We start from the raw sequence: 10,000 nt of genomic DNA, 5'->3' as shown, positions 1-10,000 counted from the left end.
AGTGAGATATTGTTCTTGCCACGAGAACATAAAATTCATATCTTCGAGCCAACGTGTAATGTTCTTTTTATTATATGGAGACTAAATATTGATAAATTCCGATTTTATTGTGTTTCAAGTTTTACAAATACGGCTGGGCTTTATAAAAAAGGCGGGAAAAGAAAGGCGGGAATCGTGACGTCATTGAACGATACGACACTCACAAAGGTGACATACGGAAAATACGCCACTCGGGTCCCGGATGTAGTGGTGTATGGAATCTACGAGTGGTTTAGTTCCCAGTAAAACACTCTCCTCCATATAATAAATGAACATATAACTCGTGCAGCTTCTTTAAATATAATAAAACTTTCACTAGTTATTGTTCCTTAACAAAATTATGGTGATGATTGCATTTAGATTTAGTGCCACCCCAAGCCCCACACTAAAAAGGAGTTCCAAGAGGGTTAAGAGACGATTGAGGCTTGAGGAAAAAAAGAATAACAGGAGAAAGAAATCTCCAGCAACAGAAAAGTTGCTCCTCAAGGTATGTGTCATCTACATGTACGTCCACTTATATCAGTCATGAATGGGATGCCTTACTTCATCAAAGATTTCCAAATGAACGCAATGTCAGTGAATCTACAGATATTTAGAAGGACTAATTTTCTTCTGCTAACTCGATCACTAATGCACCAGTCAATTGAAACCCACACCCCTCAGGTCCCAGGGAAGGGTGGGGGGTTTGACATAGACCCTGGTCAAAAAGCAGCAAGACCCCCACCCCTATTCCAACAATTTAGGATAGGTGTGTCAATCAATCAAGGTTCTCAAACCCTGACCCTATTTAAGGTCAGAAAATTGAGATTCGATACCCTCTTAAAGGCCCATACAAGCTATAAAGGTCCCTTTAAAATGGCTTTGTTAAACTTGAAAATATGTATTCAAGCATGTAGCACAGTTTTAATAAACCATATCTTTTTCGTTTTGTGCATTGGAATATCTAAGGATCACAATACCAAAAAGGATACCCTGAGTACCTCAAAAACCCTACCCTATTGGGCGGCACATACCTATATAGCGTATATAAAGAGAGTACTGAAAATATCTAGCTTATGCTAGTGAAAATGAACGTCAAAATATTACAGTGTTAAGTAACAGCCACGGCATCCGCCATTTTGTTCAAATGCTCAGATGTGGAGAATCTGGAACGCGAGTGCTTTAATTGGCCAGACATAGCAAATGTGCTTGTGCTTATTCTGCATTTCATTTTCACACGACGCAAGCGAACGCAAGCATAAGTGCAAAAACAAGGAAAGGGAAAAAGTTTGGTTCTTTTGTGTGTGCTTGTGCTTGCACTTGAGTTGCTTGTGAAAACCAGGCTTTACCTTTCTCACGCTTTCTGCCATCTTTAGAAACTTGAATGCCAGTGCTACTTTTCCCCATGTGGGGATGGGACCCAAAGTCAAAATCAGTCAACTGCATCACCCCCAAGGGACAGATTGTTGTGCAAAAGTGTGTCAATGCCCCTATAATCCCTGGGACCTGGGGGGTGGGGGTTTCAATTGACTGGTGCATAAGTCAGAAGATGATCACGAATTAAATTTTGAAGGAACAGATCAGATATGTCCATGTCAAGAGAAAAGCATGTGAGCATTGTAAGATATGTCCAGGATTGCACTCGATATTAAAGATGCAATTGCGATTTCCGTTGACCCTTGTTTACTTGGCCATCACTTAATTGTGGTGCAAAATGCAAACAGTACGGTCACAAAATGTCCTAACTCTTCTCCTCAAGAAGGCATAAACATTAACCCTGCAATCTTGTTGTTTTATGACAAAAACAAAAAAACTATTTTTGAAATTCTTGAAAATTTACACTTAAAATGTTAGTTATCTGGGGTTAATTTCCCTTAAATGTTTTCCCCTGAATGACCTGAAGTAATTAAGGTAAGAATCTTCTTTTTCTTAAGTTTATAAAAAGTAGAGGAAGAAAAAAACAACAGTGTTGCGTGCACTTCTCTTACCAAATGTCTCCCAATTTTTATTGATTTCTTGCTGTGTCCATGAACATGTACATTTATCTGGAGGATCCAACACGCATTGCATCTAGCAGTGAGGAGGAACTGGCCTCTCCAGACTCAAATAATGTACATTGTATGTTGTCAAGATGACTGGGCAAGTAGCTGGCATAATTTTTGCATTTTTCACCTGGGAATTTCGGTTATCTGGACTTTTAATCTAACTAAGGTCATGATTTCTTCATGAACATTTATTTGTCGGGTTGGCGACTAGGATTGGCCCCAGGGTTGGTTTTAAGCCTGGGGGTGACCAGCTGGTTGCCAGCATGCAACTAACATTGGCATGGCTAACAATGATGTTCGGAGAAAGTGATTAAAAAGAAATTGAGACATGTTTGCCAATTAATGAGCAGGTTCCTTTTTGTTCTGTTGATATCTTTGAACTGAAATAATTTAAAACAAGTCTCCTGAATTAACCAACTGCAAATCTCCAATCAAACGAATGACTTCTTTCTGCCTAGCCGCCGTGGCAACCAAAATTTGCTATTTGGCAGCTGAAAACTTGCCTTGAGTCGCCAGTGTGCTCCATTTTAAAAATGTTGATTTCGTGCATTACTCATGTCAATTTCCTCCTAAATTTTATATTTGATAACCCATGACTTTGGATGCTCTCATTAATACGATCTAATACCGTCCAATGGTGAGGATGATAAATTATTAGCATCTTCCGATGTAGTCAAGGTACAATGGTGAGTAGCTGCCACAATAATTATTAAGCAATTATTCACCAAAGTGGAGGTGGAGAGTGGTGGATATTTACCGAGTCACAAGGCGGCAAGGTAAATATCCACCACCAACCACGGACACTCTGGTGAATAGTTGTTTTTAATATAATACTAAAACAGTGATATAATAGAGTACAAAAAGATAATTTTAACTCATTTACTCCTGCAAACATTACAACAAATTCCGCATGAATAATTGCTCGCAGGTGAATAGCCAAGGATATCCTGAGTTTAAGTACCCAATCAGCACGCACGTTCAACGCTATCCACTTATCTGGGTATTTTTATAATTATAGTTATCAAGACTTTTACTCAGGTCCTGATTTGTTCATAATGTTGTTTGGTAGCACAAAATTTGGAGAGAACCAGAGATCTCCCAGTTATTTGAATGTATCCTCAAAATGTAATGTTTTGATGCAAAACTTAATGATTTGTTTGAATTCTTTTAAATGTAATGACCATTGAACACAAACTATAGGGACTGTATAGTGTATGCACAATCTGTGAGCCAGCGAGCCAATCCTGCGAACCAGGAATATACTGTCTTGTTCCCAGTTGTTCTCTCCCTACATATATGTACGATAACAATATTGTGCTTATTTAAACAGTGTTAGGGACTTGGAATTTGCATGGCTTGCTGGCTTTCATATTGTGCACACTCCAAACTAAGGAAGTACATACAAACAAATGTTGCCTGCATAATTTACTCATGTCATCTGTCTCCTAAATTTTATTGATAATAATCTGTGATTTTATTTGCTTTTTATCATAAATAGGACCCAATATTATCCAGTAGTGAGGAAGATAAACTTTTAGCATCTTCAGACTCGAACAATGAATGTAGTCAAGATACAATCATGGTGAGTAGCTGCCAAAATAATTTGCATTATCTGGACATTTTTATTAGTTATAGTTATCAAGACGTTTTTACTCAGGTCCTGCTTTGTTCATGAATGTTGTTTAGTAACACGAAAGTTGGGCAGAACCTGAGATCTCCCAGGTATTTGAATGTGCAGTCCTCAAAATTTAAAGTTTTGATGCAAAACCCAATGATTTGTTTGAATTTTTTTCAATTTAATGACCACTGAATTCAAAGTATGGGTAACTGTATGTACAATCTGTTAGCTAGCAAGCCATTAAGCTGGCGAGCCAAGCGTGTAAAGCAGAAAATGTAATGTCTTGTTCCCAGTCCTTCTCTCCCTACATATACATATGATAACAATATTGTGCTTTAAACAGTGTTAGGGACTTAGCATTTGCATGGCTTGCTGGCTTTCATACTGTGCACACTCCAAACTAAGGAAGTTCAAACAAACAAATGTTGCCTGCATAATTTACTCATGTCATCTGCCTCCTAAACTTTATTGATAATAACCTGTGATTTTGCATGCTTTTTATCATAAATAGGACCCAATATTATCCAATAGTGAGGAAGATAAACTTTTAGCATCTTCAGATTCGAATAATGGATGTAGTCAAGATACAATCATGGTGAGTAGCTGCCACAATATAATTTTCATTATCTGGACATTTTTATAGTTATACATATGTAGTTATCAAGACTTTTTTACTCAGGTCCTGATTTGTTCGTGAATGTTGTTTAGTAACACAAAAGTTGGGAGAACCTGAGATCTCCCAGGTATTTGAATGTGCAGTCCTCAAAATTTAAAGTTTTGATGCAAAACCCAATGATTTGTTTGAATTTTTTTCAATTTAATGACCACTGAATTCAAAGTATGGGTAACTGTATGTACAATCTGTTAGCTAGCAAGCCATTAAGCTGGCGAGCCAAGCGTGAAAAGCAGAAAATGTAATGTCTTGTTCCCAGTCCTTCTCTCCCTACATATACATATGATAACAATATTGTGCTTTAAACAGTGTTAGGGACTTAGCATTTGCATGGCTTGCTGGCTTTCATACTGTGCACACTCCAAACTAAGGAAGTACAAACAAACAAATGTTGCCTGCATAATTTACTCATGTCATCTGCCTCCTAAACTTTATTGATAATAACCTGTGATTTTGCATACTTTTTATCATAAATAGGACCCAAAATTATCCAATAGTGAGGAAGATAAACTTTTAGCATCTTCAGATTCGAATAATGGATGTAGTCAAGATACAATCACGGTGAGTAGCTGCCACAATATAATTTTCATTATCTGGACATTTTTATAGTTATAGTTATCAAGACTTTTTTACTCAGGTCCTGATTTGTTCATGAATGTTGTTTAGTAGCACAAAAGTTGGGCAGAACCTGAGATCTCCCAGTTATTTGAATGTGCAGTCCTCAACAGCCAAGCCTGCGAGGCTGAAATACTTGTTTCCAGTTTTTCTTTCTCTACATACAGTTGAAGCTCTCGTAAGTGACCACTCAGTGAATATTCGAAAAAGTGGTCATTACTAGAGCTGGTTGCTTACGATCTAGCTTTCAGCAAAAGTCTCTAGGATTTGTAAACTCTTATTGATGATAGAGAAGATAACGTGAACTTCTTTATTCTCACTCACGTTTGCCAAAATATCCTTACAGAACATTCAAAGCCCGCCTTGAAGAGCGGCTCTAAGTTAGCAGTCGGCTCTTAAACAAAAAGCCAAAACCATTGAGAATTTGTACCATTCAGTGTCAAAACATACAACCCAGCAGTGTCAAATCTTCAAGCAGACTACTGACATGCACACTTGAATTTTGTTGAAAACCAGCCATTAAAGGCAAAAATTAATATTCAAGAAACCTCCTTACCGATCATACAAGAGGGGTAAATCACTCGAGCACATGCTTTTTAAGGAGGCTCGAAAGGGTTTTTTGTTTCAGTAGTGTTTGTGAAACGATGAAAGATACCAAATAAGGATATTTCATAGTGTAGGCAAACTATAAATATCTTGAGTAATACGTTAAGGGCACTCATGACATCATCGGTTACCATGGCAACAAGCCAAGTCCACAAAAAGACCATCTAAACTTCAGTTTTTTAAATTATATGAAAAACTACTTAGTGACTTACTGTTTTTATTTCTTTGTTGGAAATCTCCCTAAATTATTTAACTTATTAGAGAGTGTGACAAAAAGTTATATAATAAAAACAAACATACCATGCGCTCGAGATTAAAAAAGAAAGATGCAACAAGGTATGAAAATTTAGCTGCAATATATAGTCGCAAATTAAATTTGTAATCGTAGGGACAACCATTTGCGCTGAATTTTGTCGCGAGGTCTGTCGCCAGTGGTTTAACAAAACAAAATTGGAGCTTGCAATACGCATGTGTAAAAACCGCTGAAAATGGTGAATGATTGAGGTAATGGATCATGGTTCAACCACGTTACAATCTTGCTCTACATCTCCAAATTGAAACAAAATGCATGACGAGAAACAAAACAATTTTTTATCGCTTTATTTATTTTAGCAAAAGTGTTGGCAAAATGCCAACTGCTAACCCTTTTATTTCAAGGGTGAAAGCTGGTCGCACATTGGTGACTTCTCCAGATATTTTAATCGCAATCTCGAGTCCTGATTTGCACCATTAGCATGTATTGGAGGGGCCTAATTATTAGTTTTAGAAATTGTTTTTAAAATTTCCGCATAATTCGGTGTAATTTCCTCTCTGTCCAACACTGGCTTGCATACTGTCCACACTTCAAACGAAAGAAGAACAAACAAACAAAAGAAAATGTTGGCTACATTACGTAATTATGCCAACTGCCTCCTAAATTTTATTGATAAGCCCTGGTTTTGCCTGCTTTTTCCATGAACATGTATATGTATCATTAGCAGAGTCCAATACTCATTGCATCTGGCAGTGAGGAGGAATTAACCTCTCTAGACTCAAAGAAATGTGAGTAGTCAAAATGGGAATGTGTAGCTTGTTGTGTTTGGCAAGCACAACGTTGGATGAAAATATTTTATCGTCATGTGCTAAATTTGCCACTGGGGCAGTACCGGTACTCAAACCATTACAGCCTTCCATAAATGTTATTGATAACTCCTAAATATGTTCTCTAGAGCTATGATGAGGATCTAAATTCCTCGATTAGTGAGGATGACTTGGAGAAAGCTGGCTCTCAGTGGAGCGCCAGTAAAGACATCATGGTAAGTCACTGACAGGTTTCATTTAATTATATCCTTGATTGCAATGCTAAATTTTGGTAAACTTCATCAGGTGTACTGTTAAATCTAATATTAAACTGAAGAATGCTTGTTTGTAACACTAGGGTGATTGGTATTTGTTTTTAGGTTAAATTATTTGATATTTCTTTGCTCAGGATATGGTTACTGATTTTGTATTCTGGATGCATAGTGTAGAGAACACTTTCAATTACTACAAAATAATTGTCTGTATCCTCATCACAAGCAAAACTGAAGCTGAGTCAAAGTGTCAGGGGACACTTTGTGACGCTTATTAATTAATCAAGTGAAGCTATGATCCTCGCAGTTATGAACGCAATTTTTGCAATTGCGTAAAGAAGCTTGAAAAATTCAGGACTTCAACGGGATTTGAACCCGTTGATACAGCGATACCGGTATCACGAGGTCATGGGTTCAAACCCCGTTTGAAGTCCTGAATTTTTCAGGCTTCATAACTGCATGGATCATGTAGCTTCACTTGATTTGATATCTGCAGTTCATATATGATCCATTTCATGTATCCTTTCACTGTTGCGTTAATTACATGTAAGTTGGCATACAAATTCTAATTAGTATATGGATTTGTGGACATTCTGATCGATGTTATCATTTTAATGAAGTCTCTTGATAAATGTTAATTACTTGTTTAGACTGGGTGGTTGGCAAAACCAGGATTGGACCGGACCGGACCGGACCGGACTAGACCAATAACAAAATTCCCGCCCAAAGTAGACACATGAAATCCCTTAAGGTTGCTAGTTACAGTATGCACCTATCAATGTTAAGCCCCGGGGTGGTGGAGTCGGGCATGGGGGTGGGGATTTTGACATTTTCATGTACAAAAATTCAAATTTCCCATCCCTGGGATAAAATAATTGGTCAAAATGTTCACCCGGTGGCAAGTGAAGGTGGTAAAATGTCCTTTGTACGATTAAAATCGCTAGCCTGGGGAAGTCACATAGCATCAAGATCCCAACCCTGGGGACAGACCTCACGATCAAACTCCTGTGGCTAGCCCAATCCCCCCTCTATGTGGCTTAACATTGATACATGTAGGTGCATTAAGGTTACTTCCCACCTTCGCGAGAGTCCTTCGGGGGGAAAAGTTTGCGCGCGCGCTTAAGTTTCACTAAATTCCTAACAAACTATAAATCAGAAGAAAGCTTAGTAAATGTAGTTTACGATAAAAATATTGCTTAAGTGAGTTGGTAAGTATGAGGATTGGCGCTGGTAAGACGCGAAACTGCTGAGGGTTCTTCTATTGAATTTATTGAATATCGAATGCCGCAGCACAAGCAAAATCACTGCACAGTGTTATTCACAAGGTATCAATTAACAAACGTTTGACAGGAAATTCTGATATTTAAGATATTTTCCCATGGCCTCCATTTACACATCTTGCATATCTTTAGCTACTCCAACTTTAGATGCGGATATCTAGACAACCAATCAGACTATCGAAAACGCTTGAGACACTTGCTCATGTTGCGGCATCCGATACCCAATAAATTCAATAGAGGAACCCTCGCTGGTTTCACGTCTTACTGGCTGCTGACACTAAAAGGAAAACTCGGTTAAACAATATTTAAATTACTTAACTCTCTGAAAAAGTCTGGCCGTGCCTGACGAAATATTGGTCAAACAAAAACTATATGTATCCTCACAGCGTACAACCAGCCTTCCATAATTATTTTTTTTTTAGTTTAAATATTATTTTCTGGTCCTGAAGATCTCCCAAGATCTGGCACTTGTAATTTGTTCAGCTGGCCCTTGCATACCAGAACTGTCCATGACATTAATATTTATTAAGCTTTCTTCTGATGTATAGTTTATGATTTTATTGAAACTAGCGTGCATACGAACTTTTTCCCGCATGACACCTACGAAGGTGGGAAGTAACCTTAACTGGAGACCCAGGGATTTCATGTGTCTATTGCCGGGAATTTTGTTATTGATTCGGTCCGGTCTGGTCCGGTCCAATCCAGATTTTGCCAACAGCCTTTAGACTGAAATAATCCAGCAAGAAGAATTTACCTCTTGTAGAGCTACATAATAAGGTCCCCAAGATATGATTATAAATTAAGTAGTTTTTGGCTACCTATAAGGAGTCACTGGCGAAATTTCTGGTCTCTGAGGTGCTGAAAATAAGTCTGTTTAGCTTTGGTTTTGATATATGAAGGGAGTTTGGAAAACAAAAATGGCCACTGAAATTTATTTTGATCACAAATACTCAACACATGTTTAGTTTCAACATCGTTGAACATCAACTGCAACAAATGTTGATCAACAAGTTAATTATAATCATGAATACTTTATTTGCTACTGCAGGACTCCCAAGAGGATGCACGTCCAGGTAATACTTACAGTTAATCATGTAAATAATAAACTGTTATTGTTCTTAATCATGTTCAACATGACAAATTTGAGAGAGATCTGGTTTTAAAACATGCTGATCAATGGAAACATGGCATCAAAAAAACTGTTACTGAAAATGGACTACATAACTATAAGCCAGTTCTACAATCATGTGCAGAACACACGACCTTTTATAGAGGCAAGAGTAGGCTTCGCTGAATAGATGAGGTGTTACGAGTTGTCGACGTTAAATATGGCTGCTTTATCAGCTGTTCCCAAAAAACAGTGGCGTGCCAGTGAGGCATGTTGGGCATTCTGCACATGATTGTGATTATTAATAGACCAGGCGCCAGTTGTTCAAAAGGTGGATAACGCTATCCACCGGATAAATCACTATGCAATGGATAGCGCAATTGAATTCGCTATTACTTATGCACTGGATATTGAGGAGAGCGCTATCCATCCTTTGAATTACTGGGGCCAGGTGTAACTTTTTTTGGGCCTTGTCACACAAAGGAATAAAATAATTCTGTTTAATAGCATGTGATGATTTGCTTGCTTGGCGATGTTTAGGCAAGTCTTGATTGTCACTGCAATCATATAGGTGAGAATGTTTGTGGTCAAGCTGGCACCAGGTATTCAGCCCTGGGTGATATTTCTTTCTTATATATACAAAATTGACACCTCAGTCTTGTTTGGGAACTAGTGTTAAGCAGCAGAAAGCATCAACAGAATACCC

The 10,000-nt window shown here is 37.9% G+C and overlaps 1 protein-coding gene across 2 annotated transcripts in view; it reads left to right on the top strand.

The window, feature by feature from the left end:
• LOC137998101 (uncharacterized) overlaps positions 1-10,000 on the top strand; it is a 17,714-nt gene that overhangs the window by 3,977 nt on the left and 3,737 nt on the right. For both annotated transcript variants that reach the window (XM_068844519.1, XM_068844518.1), the window contains exons 2-7: positions 400-526; positions 3,562-3,645; positions 4,193-4,276; positions 4,832-4,915; positions 6,784-6,870; positions 9,235-9,259. In XM_068844519.1, coding sequence (XP_068700620.1) covers positions 400-526; positions 3,562-3,645; positions 4,193-4,276; positions 4,832-4,915; positions 6,784-6,870; positions 9,235-9,259 — 491 coding nt within the window. The remainder of the gene's footprint in view (positions 1-399; positions 527-3,561; positions 3,646-4,192; positions 4,277-4,831; positions 4,916-6,783; positions 6,871-9,234; positions 9,260-10,000) is intronic.

The sequence above is a fragment of the Montipora foliosa genome, chromosome 3 (genome assembly GCF_036669935.1).
Source record: "Montipora foliosa isolate CH-2021 chromosome 3, ASM3666993v2, whole genome shotgun sequence".
NCBI classification, from domain to species: domain Eukaryota; kingdom Metazoa; phylum Cnidaria; class Anthozoa; order Scleractinia; family Acroporidae; genus Montipora; species Montipora foliosa.
This window is presented reverse-complemented; position numbering and strand designations above follow the sequence as displayed.